The sequence below is a fragment of the Carcharodon carcharias genome, chromosome 8 (assembly GCF_017639515.1).
Source record: "Carcharodon carcharias isolate sCarCar2 chromosome 8, sCarCar2.pri, whole genome shotgun sequence".
Classification (NCBI taxonomy): Eukaryota; Metazoa; Chordata; class Chondrichthyes; order Lamniformes; family Lamnidae; genus Carcharodon; species Carcharodon carcharias.
Window position 1 is genome coordinate 170,754,095 of NC_054474.1, and position 22,753 is coordinate 170,776,847.

Below are 22,753 nucleotides of genomic sequence, written 5' to 3' on the forward strand. Positions count from 1 at the left end.
GTTTACCGGGAATGCGTAAATAATGTGGCGGGTTTGGGACGATACGGAGTGAAAACTCACCATTGCGGCATTTAGTGCAAATTTGGGGAAATTCCACCCATTGTGTCTGTTGTAGTTCAGTAGTAGTTCCCATGCCACTGAATCTCTATAGGTTGTGCGTTCAAGTACCACTCCAGAGATAAGCACAGTATCAATTCTGGCACCTCAGTGCAGTAATGAGGGAATGCTGAACTGTTGGAAGTGCTGTATTTAAGGTGACCTGTTAAATCCCATCTTCCTCCTCAAGTGGACATAAACATCCTGCAGCACCTTTCAAATGACAGCACGAGAGTTCTTCTGATGTTCAGGTCAATATTTATCCTCGACCAAAATCCAAAACAGACACTAATGCAAAAGCAAAATTCTGAAATAGAAACTGAAAACGCTGTAAATGCTCTGAACTGATGAAAGGTTATAGTCCTGAAATGTTAACTCTATCCTCTCCCCACAGGCGTTGTCACATCTGCTGATTATTTCCAGCATTTTCTGTTTTTATTCCAAAACAGGTGATTTTGTAATTTATTTAACTGCTGTGTGCCAAGTTTGTTGTTGCGTTTACTACAACAGTAATGGTACTTCAAAAATACTTCACTGGCTGTAAAGCGCTTTGGATGTCCTGAGGTTGAGAAAAGTGTTAGATAAATGAAAGTTCTGGCCTGATTTGGGATCCATAACACACTTTAGCTCAAAATAACTCTAAACAAATCAGGCAGTTAACCACCAATGACCATGACTTTGCTATGAAATTGATTTAAAGATCCCTGATACAATTCTTCATTCGTGTAAGATAAACAAAATATAACAGGTCTTCATCACAATCTTTCCCGATGAAAGGAATATCTATCATGCACACTTACCTGGAAGGAATTCAGCACAACAAAGATATAAGCAAGAGCAATATTGAGATGGACCAAAACCCCACAAAACCAGGTCAGACCCAAGACTGGCAGAAGGATCACCACTGGCTTGATAGCTGCCCTGTAAACAAAGGAAACATTGCTAAGAAAACTTTTGACATATTATATACAGGATAAAGTGAACCATGAAATAAGTGTAGTAATATTGGCAAACATTTCAAGAAAATATTGGTGACTCAAATTTCTGAGGCCCAGCCAATTGGCACATGGCAGAGAATTAACAAGACTTTGCTACCAGTATGTGTTGATCTCACTTTGATGGTATTAAAATGCCAACAGTGTTCTGATCATACAATTAAACATCATGAATTTTGGAACCTAGGCAGCCTAAGCCTTAAAGATAGATGACAATTTTCCGTTGGTGGTAAATTTTCTTTTACTTCAATTTTGTGATCCACCATCTTTGCCTTTTTGTTTCTTCTTGCCAGTACTCCATTGCTGTTGTCATTTACACTGTAGTGTAAACACCACTGATGATGGCTATTGCTTTGAATATTCCATTGCAAAGTCAGATTAAGATGAAGAAAGAGGAACCTGTGAAGGGCCCATAAACACAGGTCCAATGACACTGCTTTTATGGACATACACTTAAGACATGTCAGAGGAGATGTGCTTTCACCACCTCTGCTGCACACCAGAATGTACACCATTTGCTGCTGGGTATCCTGCAGACATCTGGAATAGGACTGGCTCTTGCCAAGGAATGAACGTTTGCACAGCATGAAATAGGTTGCTGTAAACTATGAGCTGTTACTATTCACCATTAAATAGTTGCCCCCTACAGCTGCCCATGGCTGCTTGTCAACCATGATTGCCTTGACTGATGAATTGTTTTAATGCTAATGCTGTGTTAATGTTCACTGATGGGGAGCAGCGAATGCTACTAGTTTGCTGATAGGAACAGTCGAAACGGGGTATGATCCAAGTTATACTGCATGGAAGCACAAAAAGTACACAATTTAAATGTTTGCACAATTGCAGAATGCATGTGACTCATCAAAGCATGAGTAAACCTGCAGGATCTTGGTCTACGTTACACGGTATTGAACCAAAAGACGCTCGGATGGCCATTGAACTGCTAATATGATGAGAAGAGGTCAATCTGAAAGCTAACAGAGGCAGCCACCTCTGGCTGCATTTCCTCTAAAAGAACATTCTAGCCAAATTGATTGAACCTCAATTCTTGGCACTTAGACCAACCAAGACTAAATAGCACAGGTGGTTGCAAGAACTCAGATCAATTCTGAATAAGACTATAAGGCCTTAAGACGTAGGAGCAGAAGTAGGCCATTCAGCCCATCGAGTCTGCTCCACCATACAATGAGGTCATGGCTGATCTGATAATCCTCAACTCCACTTTCCTGCCTTTTCCCCATAACCCTTGATTCCCTTACTGATTAAAAATCTGTCTATCTTCACCTTGAATATACTTAACGACCCAGTCTCTACAACCCTCTGTGGTAAAGAATTCCACAGATTGACTACCATCTGACAGAAGAAATTCCTCCTCATCTCTGTCTTAAATGGGCGACCTCTTACTCTGAGATTATGCCCTCTGACCCTAGACTCTCCCACAGGGGGAAACAACCTCTCAGCATCCATCCTGTTAAGCCCCCTAAGAATCTTATATGTTTCAATGAAGTCGCCTCTCATTCTTCTAAACTCCAATGAGTACAGGCCCAACCTACACAACCTCTCCTCATAAGTAAATCCCTTCATCCCCGGGATCAACCTAGTGAACCTTCTCTGGACTGTCCCCAATGCCAGTATATCTTTCCTTAGACAAGGGGACCAAAACAGTTCATAGTATTCTAGCTGTGGTCTAACCAGTTCCTTGTATAGCTTTAGCTGAACTTCCCTATTTTTATATTCCATTCCATTTGAAATAAAGGCCAACATTCCACTTGCCTTCCATTTGCCTTCCCTATTACCTGCTAAACTTGTATTTTAGCTTTTTGGGATTCATGCACAAGGGCTCCCAGATCCCTCTGCGCTGCAGCTTTCTGCAGCCTTTCTCCATTTAAATAGTATTCAGCTCCTCTATTCTTCCTGCCAAAGTGCATAACCTCACACTTTCCCACATTATATTCCACTGCCACTTTTTTGCCCACTCACTTTTCCTGTCTATATCCTTCTGCAGACTCATGTCATCCTGACCATTTGCCTCCCCATCTATTTTTGCATCATCTGCAAATTAGGTGATAGTACATTCACTTCCCTCATCTAAATCATTTATATTGTAAATAATTGAGGCCCCAGCACTGATCCCTGTGGCACTCCATTAGTTACAGGTTACCATCCTGAAAATGCCCCCCTTATCCCAACTCTCTGTCTTCTATTAGTTAGCCAATCCTCTATCCATACTACCCCCAACACCATGGGCTCTTATCATATTAAGTAGCCCAATGTGTGGTACCTTTTGGAAATCCAAATACATTACCTCTACTGGTTCCCCTTAATCTATCCTGCTAGTTTACTCATCAAAGGATTCTAATAAATTTGTCAAGCATGATTTCCCCTTCATGAAGCCATGCTGACTCTACTTGATTAGATTCATGTATTTCTAAATGCTCTGCTATTACATCCTTTACAGTAGACTCTAACATTTTCCCAATGACAGATGTTAAGCTAACTGGCCTATAGTTACCTGTTTTTTGTCTCCCTTTTTGAATAAGGGTGTTACATTGGCAGTTTTCCAATCCTCTGGGACTTTTCCAGAATCTAAGGTTTCTTGGAAGTGCATCCACTATCTCTGTAGCTACATCCTTTAATATCCTAGGATACAACCCATCAGATCCAGGGCACTTTTCAGCCTTTAGCCGATCATGAAGAGATATTAATATGTATAATATTATTGGAAATTATTTTTTTAAATAGAATTCTAGTAGGGTCCTGTGTCTAGGTGTGTGCCTTAATTGGATTAAATCCAGCTAGGCTGGGTGCTTTGATGTATCTTAGTTTTGAGATGTTAATTGGGTGAACAGTAAGGAGAACAGTAAGGTAAAGTGTTCATTTGCATTTGTTGAATAGGCCATTCAAGACTGAGGGTAAAATCTTGCACCTAGCTAGCAGAAGCCAAACAATGTGTTTATTTTTTCAGCTTACTAATAAAATTGGTGCTATGAAAGGGGTTTTATTGTTAGAAGGGCTAATGTTCAAAAGACCTAGTGATACAATGGAAAATTTACATTCAAGGGGAAAGCAAGGTACATAGAGAAAGGAGCTTGTGTGTGTGCGTGTGTGTAAGGTAGAGGCATTTAAGACCTAACCAGCCTGTATGCCTCCAAACAACTTGCAAAGGAACCTCATTTGGAATTTGTAAGGTCAAATGTGCTTTGCCTGGTGTCTGTTTAAAGTCTATGAGTTATTATTACCTTAAGTGGTGATTTACCTGGGGGTGATTAATTTGCCGATTTGTTAAAGTTGTTATAGTAGTAATTTGTAGTCATGTGTACGTGTTTAATTTTTTGTTAAATTAATAAATGTTTAATTTAGTTTTATATAAAAACCATGAGACTCGGTGGTCTTATTACTACTGAATTCAAAGCCTGCATCTTGAAACATAGAAATTGAAAAAAATGGGTTATGACAGTTGTTTCAAGTTTCCCTTTGGGATTTGCGCAACTCAACCTTTACCATCGGCTGTGTCATAATATTAGGTTCCCTAGTACTTTTACTCCAGTGATGGTTATTGTATTTATTTCCTACCCCTCTTTTGCCCCTTGATTATTTATTGTAATGCTATTAATGTCCTCTACCATGAAGACTAAAGCAAAGTATTTATTCAATTCTTCTGCCATTTCCTGGTTCCCCATTATTTTTCCAGCCTCATTCTGTAAGGGGACCACTTTGGTCTCTCTCTTTTTATATATTTAAAGACGGTCTTACTGTCCATTTTTATATTAACTGCTAGTTTACCCTCAAAGTTTATTTCCTCCCTCCTTTCTGTTTGGTCATCTTTTGTTGGTTTTTAAAACTTTTCCAATCCTCTGGCTTAGCACTAATCTTTGCCATATTATATGGCTTTCCTTTTAATTTGATACTATCCTTAACTTCTTTGGTTAACCATGGTTGGTTTCTCCCCTACCTTGAATCCTTCTTCCTCACTGGGATATATCTTTGTTGTGAGTCATGAACTATTTTCTTAAACATCTGCCATTGTTCATCAACTGTTTTATCTGCTAAAATCCTATCCTAGTCCACTCCAGCCAACTCTGCCCTCATTCCATTGTAATTAGAAATGCACAGGATGGGATGAAAATGACGAGAACTTATGGGATGACCTTATATTTATAACAGAGGGGTTAGGTAATTGAGCAGGTTTTATTAATTTGATACAGTATTGACCATGGATTAATTGGTAGCACACTTGCCTCTTAGTCAGAAAATTGTGTGTTGAAGGTTCATTCCAGAGACTTGGGCCAGGATTTTTAACTGGCTGTGGAGGAGGGAAGAGGAGCAAGTGCACTTCAAAAATAACACTCCCTGATCCCTCCAGCGAGGAGTCAGGAACCTGCTCGTCTCCCAATTACTAAGCTTGTTAATAGGCTGGGAGAGCCAAAAGGCCATCTTCAAACTGCCGAACCCAACCAGTCTGGTGCAGGTTAGTGCCCAGCTATAGGGTCAATACAGGAGGTAATTTTGACAACTCGGAATTGTTGGGTGGTATCTTGTGCTCTCCCCTGTGGTGACTTTGGTGGTGGAGGGGGCGGGGGGGGGAGGAGGGCAATTAATCAGGTTGGGGGGGTGGCACGTGTGGAGCTCGCCACCTTTCCGCATCCATGCCAACTAAGTCCATAATAGGAAGACCCATGAAGGCCATTCCTGCCCTACTGCCAATTCAGTTCCTTAAGTGGGCAATTAATGTCCACTTAAGGACCTCATCCCACTGCCATTGGTATTTGCCCAGAGGGGTGTCCCTCTATCAAAAGCACTCAGTGCCTGATCGATGACCCTGCATCTGGAAGAGGCGGCCCTTTGAAAGCCACCTCTCTTGCCCTTGTTGCCGAACTTCTCCCCTGCCTCATCCTGCTCCTATGTTTCCTATGTTACAACACTGACTACACTTCAAAAGTATATCATTGACTTCAAAGCATTTTTATGAGGTTCTGAGGTCATGAAAGGTGCTGTACAAATTTCTCAAATTAATTCGTCACAATAACCTCGATTAAGCAAGTGGTCAGTTGGTATCAGTGCAGCAAGGTGGCCTGAATCTTTTTTTTTATTCATTCATGTGATGTGAATCATTCAAGGGTAAATAGGATGGTCAACAGGACTTTAAACTAGAAAGTGGGGGAAGGGAAGGGTAAAACTCCAAGAAGTATGACTAATGGGAAACAAAGCAGCAGGTTAGCGTGTGGGGGGGTGGATTCAACTTCATGGAAAATTATGAAAAAACTGAAAAGTAAGGAGAGCCCAGGAGAGGCTATTAAAGTCTCCAGAACACAAAATAGGACAGAGTGTTTGGAAAGGGCTAGGAATCTAACTTCAAGCACATCAGATAAAGGGACGACAATGAGAAAGGGACGGGAAATACAGGACTGAAGGTGTTGTATCTGAATGCACGCAGTATACGAAATAAGGTAAATGAGCTTGTGGCGCAGATTGAAATTGGCAGTTATGATGTGGGCATCACGGAGACATGGCTGCAAGGGGGTCAGGACTGGGAGCTAAATATCCAAGGATATACATCCTATCGAAAAGATAGGCAGGTTGGCAGAGGGGGTGGGGTTGCTTTGTTAGGAAGAAATGAAATTAAATCGATAGCAAGAAATGATGTCGGGTCAGATGATGTAGAATCTGTGTGGGTAGAGTTGAGGAACCGCAAAGGTAAAAAAACCATAATGGGAGTTATGTACAGGCCTCCGAACAGTAGTCAGGATGTGGGGCACAAGATACACCAGGAGATAGAAAAGGCGTGTAAGAAAGGCAAGGTTACAGTGATCATGGGGGATTTCAATATGCAGGTAGACTGGGAAAATCAGGTTGGTAGTGGATCCCAAGAAAAGGAATTTGTGGAATGTCTACGAGATGGCTTTTTGGAGCAGCTTGTGGTGGAGCCACTAGGGAACAGGCAATTCCAGATTTAGTGATGTGCAATGAGGCAGATTTGATAAGGGAGCTTAAGGTGAAGGAACCCTTAGGGGGAAGTGACCATAATATGATAGAATTTACCCTGCAATTTGAGAGGAAAAAGCTGGAATCAGAGGTAACGGTATTACAGTTGAATAAAGGCAACTACAGAGACATGAGGGAGGAGCTGGCTAGAATTGACTGGGAGATGAGCCTAGCAGGAAAGACAGTGGAACAGCAATGGCAGGAGTTTCTGGGAGTAATTTGGGAGACACAGCAAAAATTCATCCCTAGGAAGAAGAAGCATATTAAAGGGAAGACGAGGCAACCATGGCTGTCAAGGGAAGTCAGGGACAGCATAAAAGCTAAAGAGAAAGCATACAATGCGGCGAAGATCACTGGGAAACCGGGGGATTGGGAAGCCTACAAAGACCAACAGAGGACAACTAAAAAAGAAATAAGGAGGGAGAAGATTAAATATGAGGGTAAACTAGCCAGTAATATAAAAGAAGATTGCAAGAGTTTTTTAGATATATAAAGGGTAAGAGAGAGGCAAAAGTGGATATTGGGCTGCTGGAAAATGACGCTGGAGAAGTAGTAGTGGGGAACAAAAAAGTGGCAGAGGAACTGAATAGGTATTTTGCGTCAGTCTTCACAGTGAAAGACACGAGTGACATCCCCAAAGTTCAAGAGAGTCGGGGGGCAGAGGTGAGTATGGTGGCCATTACCAAGGAGAAGGTGCTAGGAAAACTGAAAGGTCTGAAGGTGGATAAATCACCTAGACCAGATGGATTATACCCCAGAGTTCTGAAGGAGATAGCTGAAGAGATAGTGAAGGCATTAGTGGTGATCTTTCAGGAATCACTGGATCAGGGAGGGTCCCAGAAGACTGGAAAATCGCTAATGTAACCCCCCTGTTTAAGAAGGGAGTGAGGCAAAAGATGGGAAATTACAGGCCGATTAGCCTGACCTCGGTTGTTGGTAAGATTTTAGAGTCCATTATTAAAGACAAGATTTCAGAATATTTGGAAGTGCATGGTAAAATAGGGCAAAATCAGCATGGTTTCATCAAGAAGACGTCATGACTGACAAATCTGTTAGAATTCTTTGAGGAGGTAACGAGTAGATTAGACCAAGGAGAGCCAATGGATGTTATCTATTTGGACTTCCAGAAGGCCTTTGACAAGGTGCCGCACAGGAGGCTGCTCAGTAAGGTAAGAGCCCATGGTGTTAGAGGCAAGGTAGTAGCATGGATAGAAGATTGGCTGTCTGGTAGGAGGCAGAGAGTGGGGATAAGGGGGTCCTTCTCAGGATAGCGGCCGGTGACTAGTGGAGTTCCGCAGGAGTTAGTGTTGGGACCACAACTTTTCACTTTATACATTAATGATCTAGATGGAGGAACTGAAGGCATCCTGGCTAAGTCTGCAGATGATACAAAGATAGGTGGAGGGACAGGTAGGATTGAGGAGGCGGGGAGGCTGCAGAAGGATTTGGACAGGTTAGGAGAATGGGCAAAGAAGTGGCAGATGGAATACAATGTGGGGAAGTGTGAGGTCATGCACTTTGGTAGGAAGAATAGAGGCATAGACTATTTTCTAAATGGGGACAGAATTCAGAAATCTGGAGTGCAAAGGGACTTGGGAGTCCTAGTCCAGGATTCTCTTAAGGCTAACTTGCAGGTTGAGTCGGTAGTTAGGAAGGCAAATGCAATGTTGCCATTTATTTCGAGAGGACGAGAATATAAAAGCAGGGATGTGCTGCTGAGGTTTTATAAGGCTCTGGTCAGACCACATTTAAAATATTGTGAGCAATTTTGGGTCCCGTATCTCAGGAAGGATGTGCTGGCCCTGGAGAGGGTACAGAGGAGGTTCACAAGAACGATCCCAGGCATGAAAGGCTTAACATATGAGGAACGTTTGAGGACTCTGGGTCTATACCCGATGGAGTTTAGAAGGATGAGGGGGTATCTGATTGAAACTTACAGAATACTGAAAGGCCTGGATAGAGTGGATGTGGGGAAGATGTTTCCGTTAGTAGGAGAGACTAGGACTTGAGGGCACAGCCTCAGAGTAAAGGGAAGACCTTTTAGAACAGAGATGAGGAGAAACTTCTTTAGCCAGAGAGTGGTGAATCTATGGAATTCATTGCCACAGAAGGCTGTGGAGGCCAGGTCATTGAGTGTATTTAAGACAGAGATAGATAGGTTCTTGATTGGTAAGGGGATCAAAGGTTACAGGGAGAAGGTGGGAGAATGGGGTTGAGAAACTTACCAGCCATGATTGAATGGCGGAGTAGACTCGATGGGCCGAATGGCCTAATTTCTGCTCCTATGTCTTATGGTCTTATGTGGGCTTCACTGGCTAGGCCAGCATTTATTGCCCATCCCTAGTTGCCCTTGAGAAAGTGGCGGTGAACTGCCTTCTTGAACCGCTGTAGTCCATGTGGTATAGGTAAACCCACAGTACTGTTAGGAAGGGAGTTCCAGGATTTGACCCAGCGACAGTGAAGGAATGGCAATTTATTTCCAAATCAGGAGGGTGAGTGACTTGGAGGGGAACTTTCAGGTGGTAGTGTTCCCATCTGTCTGCTGCCTTTGTGCTAGATGGTAGTGGTTGTGGGTTTGGAAGGTGCTGTCGAAGGAGCCTTGGTGAAATCCTGCAATGCATTTTGTAGATGGTACACACACTGCTGCTACTGTGCGTCGATGGTGGAGGGAGCGAATGTTTGTGGATTGGGTGCCAATCAAGTGGGGCTGCTTTGTCCTGGATGGTGTCCAGCTTCTTAAGTGTTGTGGGAGCTGCACTCATCCAGGCAAGTGGAGAGTATTCCATCACACTCCTGACTGGTGCCTTGTAGATGGTGGACAGGCTTTGGGGGGTCAGGAGGTAGGTTACTCATTGCACGATTCCTAGCCTCTGACTTGCTCTTGTTGCCAAGTTCAGTTTCTGGTCAATGGTAACCTCCAGGATGTTGATAGTGGGGGATTCAGTGATGGTAAAGCCATTGAATATTAAGGGGCAATGGTTGGATTCTCTCTTGTTGGAGATGGTCATTGCCTGACACTTGTGTGGCATGAATGTTACTTGCCACTTGTCAGCTCAAGCCTGGATACTGTCCAGGTCTTGCTGCATTTGGACATGAGGTGCTTCAGTATCTGAGGAGTCGCGAATGGTGCTGAACATTGTGCAATCATCAGCGAACATCCCCACTTCTGACCTTGTGATGGAAGGAAAGTCATTGATGAAGCAGCTGAAGATGGTTGGGCCGAGGACACTACCCTGAGGAACTCCCGCACTGATGTCCTGGAGCTGAGATGACTGACTTCCAACAAACACAACCATCTTCCTTTGTGCTAGGTATGACTCCAACCAGCGGAGAGTGTTCCCCCTGATTCCCATCGACTCCCGCTTTGCTAAGGCTCCTTGATGCCACACTCGGTCAAACGCTGCCTTGATGTCAAGGACAGTCACGGTCATCTCGCCTTGTGCGTTCAGCTGTTTTGTCCATGTTTGAACCAAGGCTGTGATGAGATCAGGAGCTGGCAGAACCCAAACTGGGCATCAGTGAGCAGGTTATTGCTAAGCAAGTGCAGCTTGATAGCACTGTTGATGACCCCTTCCATTACTTTACTGATGATGGAGAGTAGAATGATGGGGTGGTAATTGGCCGGGCTGGATTTGTCCTGTTTTTTTTCCACAGGATATACCCGGGCAATTTTCTACATAGCCGGGTAGATGCCAGTGTTGTAGCTGTACTGGAACAGCTTGGCTAGGGGTGCAGCAAGTTCTGGAGCACAAATCTTCAGTACTATTGCCGGAATATTGTCAGGGTTCATATCATTTCTTGATATCATGTGGAGTGGATTTAATTGGCTGAAGACTGGCAACTATGATGCTGGGGACCTTTGGCGGAGACCGAGATGGATCATCCACTTGGCACTTCAGGCTGAAGATTGTAGCAAATGCTGCAGCCTTATCTTTTGCACTGATGTGCTGGGCTCCTCCATCATTGAGGATGGGGATATTTGTGCAGCTTCCTCCTCCAGTGAGTTGTTTAATTGTCCACCGCCATTCACGACTGGATGTGGCAGGAGTGCAGAGCTTAGATGATCCATTGGTCGTGGGATCGCTTAACTCTGTCCATCACTTGCTGCTTATGCTACTTGGCACGCAAGTAGTCCTGGGTTATAACTTCACCAGGTTGACACCTCATTTTTAGGTATGCCTGGTGCTGCTCCTGGCATGCCCTCCTGCACTCTTCATTGAACCAGGGTTGATCCCCTAGCTTGATGGTAATGTTAGAGGGGTGGGGGGGGATATGCTGGGTCATGAGGTTACAGATTGTGGTTGTACACAATTCTGCTGCTGCTGAAGGCCCACAGACATTGAGTTGAACATTGTGAATCAAACACTAAATGTAATTCAGTCAGGTTCATTATCGATCTGTTTTGTTTAGATGTTATAAAAAAGAAAATGTCTCACCTTCTAATCTAATTCAATTAGAAAATTTCACTATAAAATCAATTTAAAACAAAGCTTAATTTAGGAAAGCGATATTTTGACAATAGGTTCGATGCCTTAATTTAAAACACTAAAATACAGCTTTCAACTTTCACCAATGGGCGGAAAACTGGGGTAGTGGTTTGGCGCCTGTTAGACACCCCACTTAACTTCAACGTTGATGGTTTAATGGATAGAAATCAGCGAATTATTAGAAGAATGTGATTTAGCTGATTTTACCCAGACGGTATTTTGTGGGTTATAATTTAGCAGATTCTGCTGTAACTGATGCATTAAGAACAACTTGCCTTTATATCACAGAATCACACAGGCCAGAAGAGGCCCTTCAGCCCATCGAGTCTGCACCGACATGTGAGAAACACACAGTGCCTTTAAGGTAGACAAGTGTCCCAAGGCACCACACAGGAGCATTATAAAACAAAATATGACATCGAACCACGTAAAGAGATATTAGATCAGATGACCAAAAGGTTGGTCAAAAAAGTAGGTTCAGACAAACATTGACAAAAATTGACTCAAAGGAAGGGATATTTTAGTGGTTGGCTAAAAGCTTGGTTAAAGAGGTATATTTGAAAGAGCGAGAAGTAAAGAGGTGAAAACATTCAGAGAGGGAGTTCCAGAGCTGAAGGCACAGCTGGCCGAGGACCTGGCCATGAATGGAGGGGTGAAGAGGGGAGGTGTTGCACAAGAGGCCAGTGGTGGAGACACACATGGTTCTCGGAGGGTTCTTGGGGAGGTTCAAAGGTGGAGTAGCGGGAAAGATGGGCATGGGTTTGGATGGTAGCAACACAGTAAAACATTATCTGTGAAGGCATCATACATTGTATGAGGCACTTTGAAACATATTGGCATAACATGTTGGTGTCATTAATTCAAGTATTATTACAATACAAACATATATACAAATTACAGTTTACATGCTATAACATCACTTTACTGAATACAAAGCAATAGAAATGTAATACATTAGTGTGCCATGCAATACACCTTGTATATAAATGCACCAGGGCTATCTGATGGGTACATGCCCATGTAAGTTTTTGGTGGTGAGTGAATTGACCTGTCATCAGCGCAAGGTTAGGGGAATCATGCCAGATTGCACTGATTTTCCGATATGTGCTGGCAGCAGACAAGGTTCATGCCACTTGGTGCATTCTCGGGAAATTTAAGTTATAATGTAGTCAGTCATGATCCCTAGAAGAAAAAAAAAGTATCATACTGGACTGAACATTCCAGAGGCAGTCAAAACTTCTCTGAGCAGTGAGTAGCTGCTCTGCTGAACAGCCCAGTATACAAGTACTGAGTTACAGATGAACATACGTACTTACACATTAGGAGCAGGAGTAGGCTATTCAGCCCCTCGAACCTGCTCTGCCATTTGATAAGATCGTGGTCGACCCGATTGTGGCCTCAACCCCTTTTTCCTGCCCACCCCCTATAAACTTTCGCTCCCACTTGTTAGCTAAGAATCTATCTAACCCAGCCTTAAAACTATTTAATGACCCAGCCTCCACTGCTCTCTGGGGAAGAGAATTCCACAGGCTCATTACACTCAGAGAAAAATCTTCTCCTCATTTCCACTTTAAATGGAAACCCCTTACTTTTAAACTGTGTCCCCTAGTTCTATTCTCTTCCCCCATGGAAAAAACATCCTTTCAGCATCCACCCTGTCAAGTCCCCTCAGGACCTTACATGTTTCAATAAGATCACCTCTCAATCTTCTAAATTCCAATGGATACCGGCCCAGCTTGTCCAACCTTTCCTCTTAAGATAACCCCTCATCCCAGGAATCAGTTGAGTGAACCTTCTCTGAACTGCTTCTAATGCAATTATATCCTTTCATAGACAATGAGACCAAAACTGTAAACAGTACTCTACAATAATATAAAGGCAAAATACTGCAGATGCTGGAAATCTGAAACAAAAACAAAAAATGCTGGAAAAGCTCAGCAGGTCTGACAGCATCTGTGGAGAGAAAGACAGAGTTAACGTTTCGAGTCCGTATGACTCTTCCTCAAAGCTACATTGGGGAGACCAAACGCAGACTGGGTGACCGCTTTGCAGAACACCTTCGGTCTGTCTGCAGGCATGACCCAGACCTCCCTGTCGCTTGCCATTTCAACACTCCACCCTGCTCTCATGCCCACATGTCTGTCCTTGGCCTGCTGCATTGTTCCAGGGAAGCTCAACGCAAACTGGAGGAACAGCACCTCATCTTCCAACTAGGCACTTTACAGCCTTCTGGACTTAACACTGAGTTCAACAACTTCAGACCACGAACTCTCCCCTCCATCCCCATCATCTTTATGAAACCCCTCTTTTTTCTTATTCATTTTTATTTTAAAATTTTTATTTATTTCCCCCCCACTTATTTTCATTATTATTTTTAAAAAAATATTTCTATTTTTATTCATTGTTTTATCCCCAGCTTTTAGTCTTTGAGCTTCTTCCCCACCACCACCCCCACTAGGGCCGTCTGTCACTTTCCAGAGAGCTTCCCCTGGTCCTGCCATTATCACATTCTGCTTTCCACTCTTAATGTCACCATTAGCACCTCCTTTAGCCAGTGTCACCACTATTAACAACCCTTTGACTTTTTGTTTATGACATCTTCTTTGCCTCCACCTATCGCTGGCCCTCTATCCAACTTCACCTGTCCCACCCACCCCTTAAACTGTATACATTCCACCACATTTCTACTGCCCTTTAGCTCTGAAGAAGTCATATGGACTCAAAATGTTAACTCTATCTTTCTCTCCACAGATACTGTCAGACTTGCTGACTTTTTTCCAGCATTTTTGGTTTTTGTCACAGTACGCTACATGTGAGCTCACCAATGTCCAGTACAAATGTAGCAAAACTTCCCTACTTTCATATTCCATTGCCCTTGCAATGAACGATGACATTCCTTTTGCTTTCCTAACACTTGCTGTAGCTGCATACTAACATTGTGTGATTCATAAACCAGCACAACCAGATCCCTCTGTACCTCCGAGGTCTGCAAGCTCTCTCCATTTAAATAATTTGCTGCTTATTTCTTCTTCTTGCCAAAGTGAACAAGTTCACATTTTCCCACATTATACTCCATCTGCCAAATTTTTGCCCACTCACTTAGCCTCTCTGTATCCCTTTGCAGACTCCTTACATCAAACACAACGTATTTTCCCACCTATCTTAGTGTGATTGGCAAATTTAGCTACAATACATTCGGTCCCTTCATCCAAGTCATTGATGTATATTGTAACCCAGCGCTGATCCCTGTGGCACTCCACTTGTTAGATCTTGCTTTACAGAATGAGCAGCTGGGAGTTTGGTGAGTGAGAGAATCTTTTCTTAGTTTTGTTTGCATTTAGCATTTAAATCATTTAAAGGGGACCTGGGTCCTCTGTGAAAACAAGGTTATCAACAGTGTGTCTTTGAAAAATCTTTTGAAAAGTTATCAAACCTCCAATAGTAATTAAAATCTGAATGAATTAGACTCCACACTTGTATAAATTAGCTTTTAGTGGCAGTGAGGCTGTTTGGCAGTAATTAAGACTTATCTTGCAGTTAAAAAAAATCACTTACAGTTGAATAGACAAGCCTAACATTCCTGGTGTTTTTGGTGGGCAACAAGTGCCCTTTTATGTATGTCAATACCAAGTCTACTAGTGAGGTGATGGTATAGTGCAGAGTTTGTATAGGAGCAGGGTAAATCAGGCAGCAAATTTCAGGTTTCAATGTTTACTGTACATGTGTTGGCGCTAGACTTTGCTGATCAATTTGTTCTGTAGATAAAAGCGAGCTCTGATAGTCTCATCGTTGTTCCCGCCACAAAAACCGGACTAATCTGTGTCCAGTGGTTTTTACCTTGAATGAAGTGACTAAGACAGAGTATGGTGGTCAACCTGCAGAAGAATGAGTTTTCAACACTAACTGTGGGTGGAATGTTGGAGCATCTGAGGCAAGTAAATACATGACATGCAATTTGCTTGTTGTTAATCCATGATATGTAAATGTAGGTTCGTAAGCATTGTTTTATTAATCAATTAAAATAAATAAAAATAGAATTGTAGCAGATTCTTAGGAATGACAAGGACACAGTGGGAAATCATGAGAAAATATTGTGGAGTGTCATAATAATTCTTTCAGATTTTAATTACTATTGGAGGTTTAATAAGCATGCTATTACATGGAGTAATTGAGGTAAATAGCTAAGATACTTTTGAAGGGAAGTTAAATAAGCACACGGAGAGAGGAATAGAAAGATGGAAATAAGGTTAGGTGAAGTAAGGTAGGTGGTGGTTTGTGTAGAGCATAAACATCGGCACAGAACAATTGGCCCAAATTTGTTTATTTGCTTAAATTCTGTCTAAATTTGTGTGAAATAAAAATGTTGCAGGGAATCCCTCCAATTAGAATGTTCTGGAACAATATTAGAAGAAATCAGCAATGTGGAAACCTTTACAAATACAATAAACACAGCATCAAGCCGCTGCTGGGGATGAATGCCAAATGAATCCTCACAAGCAAAAGGAGGCTTTCAGAATTGTGTTATGGTGAATTCATAGGAAAAATGAAAATATCTCAGCAAATCAAGTAACTAATGAAAAGGAAAGCTCTGAATCCTGTCAGTAAATGAAACATTAGGGTATAATACTGAAATAAAAATCCCAAACAAGCAAAACTCACACCGGCAAGTCCTTGTAAGATACAACCATGGCAAATGAATCTTTACAAGAAACCAGGGTCACACTAAATCATGTTAAGGAGCAGCAGCATTGTTAATATTGTGTAAGACTACTGTGAGAGCTCAGGCCACCATAGTCATTTGCTTTCAAAATTGAGAATGTCACGGTGAGTTGTGATTAATTCTTGAAAGACACAAGTGTCTCACTGAATCAAAGTAAATCAAGTCATGAAAGTAATATACTGAAACCCTCTGAGAAACTAGTGTCTCTGTGAGACGTTGAAAGAAGCAGAGTGTCAAAATGAGTCAGGTTGTGGGAAAAATATGTGGCTCAACACAAGAGACTAAAATGTTCTGTGAATCACTGCACCGAACACAACACAAGTGTTTCTGCAGAAATTTACTTGTACTTGGTGCTTTTCATTTATCAAAACACCCAACTTGGGTTGAAAGTAGAGAGAAGTGATGAGGATATAAGCCAAGACACACACAAAGATGAAATCTTTCAGCAGACGCGAGAGAGTGCTCCAGAGAGTTCCAGTGTGTCGGGTTCGGTGGTTGAAGGCTCTGAGGCCAATGGTTCAGACCGTCTCGCCAACCTGTGAGAGCCAGACCACTGGGAGAGTTTGGCCGCACCCTCAAACAGTGACCAGGCACATCTTCTGATGCCAATATCACAGGGGAGGAACAGGAGAGAAAGGAGAAAAAGAAGAGTGCAGCAGGATTTAAGGAGGGTGTACCAGACACAATATTACTCCCTCAGCTCAAGAATTTACAGGCAAGGCAATGTTCGTGAAGTACACCACACCAAGTTCATCACACCCGGCACCCTTGCATTTTCCCAACTGCACAGCTCCATTGCTCAGTGCATTGACTCATCACATTTCAACTGTAATCTTCAAGTGCATCTGTGTCCATATTCCACATAACCTCTGCAATATTCATCAGTCCTACATCTCAACGCACATTTCTGACCTTTCAGTTTTGGTCTAGTGTGCTCTATGTACTTCCCCCTTCACTTCACCATCGGTGCCGCTTCCCAACCACACCCATAAAAAGGGTCAAATTATGTTTGAAAATTTGGCTGCTCGGTTTCAGGACTGAAAACTGGGGTAAGTAAGTTTCTGTCCCAATTTACTGACCAAAATATGCGGCAACTGTAGGGCCTGAGTTGTTCACTCGTCGGGCACGCGCAATCCGCGGGCCAGGAAACCTCCGGACGTGATCGGCCCCGCCACCATTTCACGCTGATTGGCCAATTAACGGGGCAAACAGCGTGAAACGCGCGCCGAGAAACGCTCGGTGTTGCGGGGGTTTGTGGGGGGGGTGGGGGGTGGGAAGAGGGCAGGCGCCGACATAACGGAGGGTGCGGGCGAGTGCTTTTAGTGAGCTCCCTGTCCTGGGGGAGCTGCAGACCTCCACCGGACAAAGGAAACGACAAGAAACGCTGCAAAAATGACGTCCTCGCAGCACAATCAAGCACCAGGTTTCTCTCTCAACTTTATTCCCCCCCCCACCAAGGTTTCGTCCCGCCCTGGATCGAGGTTTGGGCAAAACTGGCAGTGCCACCCGGGAGGGTGGTTCCGTTCGCCAACTTTAAATGTGGACGGCGCAGCGTAAAGTCACCGCTAATGGCATCGTTAGTGGGCATAATTGCCCACGTAATTGTCGGTGGGCGCCCTTCCGACTGCCGCATTCGCCCACCAAGCCAGTGCGCGATGACATCGGGACCCTTGTCTGACGTTATCTCACGCTATTTCACATCCATTCGGGTCTGGCATACCCACCCCTTGGGACCTGAAGTTCTGGCCTAGGGTACAGACGTGCCAAAAGCAGCGTGGAAAGCTCAGGGCCATATTTTGTATTGGGTGCCGGGTTCAAAACGAAACCAATTGGAATGCTTGTGTACCATTTCCTGGTGACCAGCTGCAGAACAACGCTTGGTTAAGGAGAAAATTTTAAGCTAACATTTTAAGCTGATTTTAACCCTGCAGCTTCACCAGAGGCACTTTTCTTCCAGAAATTTCACATGATCGCCTAAGAAAACTCATGCTTCAAAACATGTTCTTGGATCAGGTTTATCACTTTTGGCTTGTACTCGTAGATTAGAACAGAAATTGGATATCCTGCTAAAAGTATCAGTGCCTTATCAGCAAGTGCACTTTTCATAATGAGTCCAAGTGCAACTGTCCTCCGATTACTAATAGTACCTTATCAAAATATGGGTTTCTCTTCTCCTTGTGCTACCCACAAAATACAGCAGCAGATGTGGACTTAGTGATGACTCACCATATCTGAGATGAAACCCGCTTGGCCAGGCCACTGTCTGATGCCAGCATCATGGAGCGTCGTTGCGAACTCGCAATTGTGATCACCACCACACGACAAAGCACAAATGTATTGACCTACAACGCAAAAATGAGGATTTACTCATTTTACACCAACACCTCTGTAGACGATAAGTGAAAGTTAATAACAACTTACACTTAGCACTTTTAATGTGGTGAATTGTTTCAATTACCAGGAACTGTAAGAAGAATTAGGGAGGTGAACGGAAGCAAGGTAGGTAAAAAAAAATATATATATTTAAATCAAAAAAAGGCCATTTCAGCAATCCTGCCCAAGCCTAAATGTGCACTCAGGAATTTACACAGGAGTGATCAACAGACCTTGCTTGATTCTATTGCATCAGCTCCTGAATACAATTAGAATAATCTCTTTGCGCATTTGTACAGGTTCGGGGTTAGCTATGATTGACAGGGGGCAAAACATCTAGGGTGCGTCACATGATAAACGTCCAATTAAAGTTAGCCTGTATTGCCATTGAAAAATTTGTAAATGTGGGGATGCAAGGTGGACTAGGGACCGTGGGCAGAATGACCCACTGTGAAGAAAGGTTGGGTGTTTTGTGGAGGAGGTGCAGCAGAGCATGGTAACCATATATAGGTTGACAGGAGCCCTCATCTGCATCCCAATGTACAACAAACAGAGTAGTCAAAAATATCTAGTGTAAACATAAGTCATGGGGGTGGAAAAATGCCATGGTACTGCTGACCAGAATTTGCCAACTGTGGCTAAGTATGTATGACTATTGCATACATGCTAAAAACACAACTATTTGTTCAGGGTCAGTAGAGGAGGATGGGAAGTATAGAAATGGACAATTTTTAACACCGCCAAGATCATATTTCTGTAGGCAAATTCTTGTGCCTCGCACCAAAAATACTTCCAATGTCGCACATTAATCGTTGCACACTGTGGCCCCAAATCAAATCGCTCCTGCACTTTAAGAGGCGCAGTTTTTCTCCGAGGAGACGCTAAACTGATGCACCATCCACTTGCTCAGGTGGATGTGAAGGATCTCGTGGGCACTATCTCAAAGGAGAGCGCGAGGTTTACCCCTGGCATCCTCAGCCAGTTCTTACCACTCCAATCAGCATTATTAAAACAGATTACCTGGCCATTGGCACATTTGCACATCGCTAGCTGCATGCAAATTAGCTGCTGCGTTTGCTACATTACAACGGCGAGGTGACGTCAAAGGCACTTCATTGGCTGTAAAGCACTTTGGGACTTCCTAAGGTTGTGAAGGACACTGGCCGGGGTTTTCCGGCCCCATTGTGGGTGGGACCTGCTGCGGACGAGGCGGCGCCCCAGCCAGGAGTCCACTGACTTGCGGTGGGACCAGAAGATCCCCGTGGGGGGGGGGGGAAATCCCACCCGCTATCTAAATGCAGGTGTTTCTTTCAGGGGGGATCCATGGAAAACACTGAACTCAAAACTTACATCGTCAGAGTAGTAATCAGTAAAGCTTCTGAAAATCTACAAAACCTGCACGACGGGATTTAGCAGTTTTTCACAATGAACCACCATGTTAGAAAGGCCAGAATGTTTGTCTAACACTGACTCAGGCTATTACAGGAAAATGAATCGGGAACTGATTTCCATCAGCTTTGGAAAGAAAGATCACATCCAACTTGCAAAACGCTTCAGTTAGAAATATAACCTTTTATTAATGTAACCTTTTAGTTATTCATTTTGAGTCATTTTGTTGAACCAATAATTTACACATCATTCAAAAGAACCAGTTCAAATTTAAATTCTGTTAAACATGCAGCTGAAGGTGAAGTAAGATGATACTTAGGAAGTCCTGCAGCTGATATATGGATCCAAAGAACAAGGGGTAACGATGATTTTTTTTAGTTAATTGATTTTGGATGGTAAATAACATTATTTTTCACGATTAATGAGGCCTCCTTTGGTGTAGTCTTAGGAAAATTTTCATTGCAAGAATTAGATTTATTTTGATAAACAACATGACAAAAAGTTGATCTGAAATAGCACAATGTGTGCCCATTTAAAATTGTTGGCAATTTTGCAGTTTCTTGACCAACAAGTTCTAGTTATTAGGCTCACATCCTCCTATCCAATGCCTCAGAGTTAATTTGAGCTTTTCTCTCTATTAATAATATTTCAGGAATTCAACCACTTCAACTTCCTATGAACTAAATATTAACTCAATTAATTTCTATGCTTTATGCTACATGGTGGTGATTCAATTTATTTTATGATGCCTAATTACACCACTTTGTCAGCAAAATTGATTTCTCAATGATGGGCTAAAGTTAACTGCTTTTTACTGGAGTGTGCAACACAATTAAGAATGACAGCAAATGAAGGCTGGTCGTTGCTTTAGACTCAGAACACAAGTTTAGCCATATTAAGAAATATATAGATGATAATAATGGCTTTAGTACAACATTGAGATCATTTGTTTTTACTCTCTGTATGTTCCCACAATTACATTTTCTATTCTTATATTCTATTTATTTTTGGCCTCTGTTTTAACTTTTCTCCTCTTCCTTTTAATCTCCTTGGATCATGTGTTCATTTTCCTGAAGGGAGACATCAGTGAGGAAAACAAGAAAGGAAATACAGAAACTCAGAAAAAGCAAGTGAACAATGAAAGAGAAAAGAATAAAGGACAAAAACCTGAAATCTAGCGACAGCAGGAAAAGTAACAATCGGACAAAAAGGCACTTATTCCCCAGGCGGAGAAAGCTAACAAACTCATAAAAACAACAAAAAGATTGAGGGTCTACAACTGGCTATCTTGAAGTTTTAAAGTGTTAAATTCAAGGAGCCATGAGGACTTTGACAAGTGAAATGGGGCTGGCCTGCACAATTATCACAATTCCAAGAGCGAGAAAATTAAACTTCATGCTTTAATCATTTTTGGCTTTTGAATGTCATATGTAAGACTCATACAGGAAGACTATCAATGTATATAGCCTAAATATTTCATATGTACCACAGCGTGCAGTGATAAAAAAGTAAGCCCAATCAGAAAGTTGTCACATTATGTGCTAAATCCTGTCATGATTGGGTGTGAGAATCTGGTTTAATTTATCTCCACAGCTGGTGTGCGGATTGATTTTATCTGCTTGCTAAAGCAAACCTCTAAACAGTGTATAAGGAGTTCATTTACCATTTGACTAAGAGCAAATCACTCTCTCTGTGAGAGTGAGATAAAGGATAACAACAACAGATTGAGGCAGCAAAGAACAAGGACTGTCAGGGACACAGATCTGAAAGAAAGTGGGGCAACAGCACTAGGAGATTGGATAAGATGATGATCAATGCACAAAATGGCATTTCTTCCCTTTGTCATGTTGTGGAGAGATATTCGTCAACACGAGAAGCATATTAAATCTCAGCACTTCAGCTATTAAACTGATCAAACTCATTACTAAAAGTACGGATGCAAATATCAACAATGCAACTGCCTGGGACAAATATTGATGATTAAAATTTTGTATCTCTTTTTGTCTTTGCAACTGAAAAATGATGCACAGCTGAACTCCGCTCTGAGGAGGAATTATTTGTTTAGAGTTGATCCTCGTGAATGAGGCACAGAAAGGTCAATAGGTGCTCAATATTCAGTCATCACCGAGGCTCTATGTGGAATTTGATTATTTTTATATCCATTTACCATGTTGTGATAAACACTGTTATAGTTATGGGGAATGTTAGCACTGTTACACCTTTCTGTCAACAGCCTTGGCTTCAGCCTCCTCTCTGATTAACACTGCTTATTAACGATGACAACAACAACTTGCATTTATATAGTGCCTTCAATGTAGTGAAACATCCCAAGGAACTTCACAGGAGTATCATCAGACAAAAAATATTGAAACTGAACCAAAGAAGGAGGCAAAGAGCAAAGAATCAAAAGCCTCATCTCTATGGTCCCAATGTTATTTTGGAGATGCTTTTGGAGTTGTAGACGGGAGACCCTGAAGAATGGGTTTCTCAAGCGCCCCACGGTTTTTATCTGCGGGATGTGTTTTAATTTTCTTTGCCCCGGCCTCCTGCCCGACAGGCAGCCTGATCGACAGCAGGAAGGGTGAGGTCTCTGACGGGGCTACCAATGGTGGTGATGGTGTGGTAGGTTGTGGGGGGGGTGAGGGATGATGTGGGGGTTGACCATGGGTGGTGGTGGTGGGTGGGGGAGGGAAAACAGATGTTGTTGAGGG

The 22,753-nt window shown here is 42.6% G+C and overlaps 1 protein-coding gene across 1 annotated transcript in view; it reads right to left on the reverse strand.

Moving 5' to 3' along the window:
* Positions 1–22,753, reverse strand: part of LOC121281538 — a 185,314-nt gene that overhangs the window by 85,815 nt on the left and 76,746 nt on the right. The window contains exons 26-27 of the mRNA XM_041194487.1: positions 18,507–18,622; positions 897–1,017 (exon numbers count right to left, since the gene is read on the reverse strand). Coding sequence (XP_041050421.1) covers positions 897–1,017; positions 18,507–18,622 — 237 coding nt within the window. The remainder of the gene's footprint in view (positions 1–896; positions 1,018–18,506; positions 18,623–22,753) is intronic.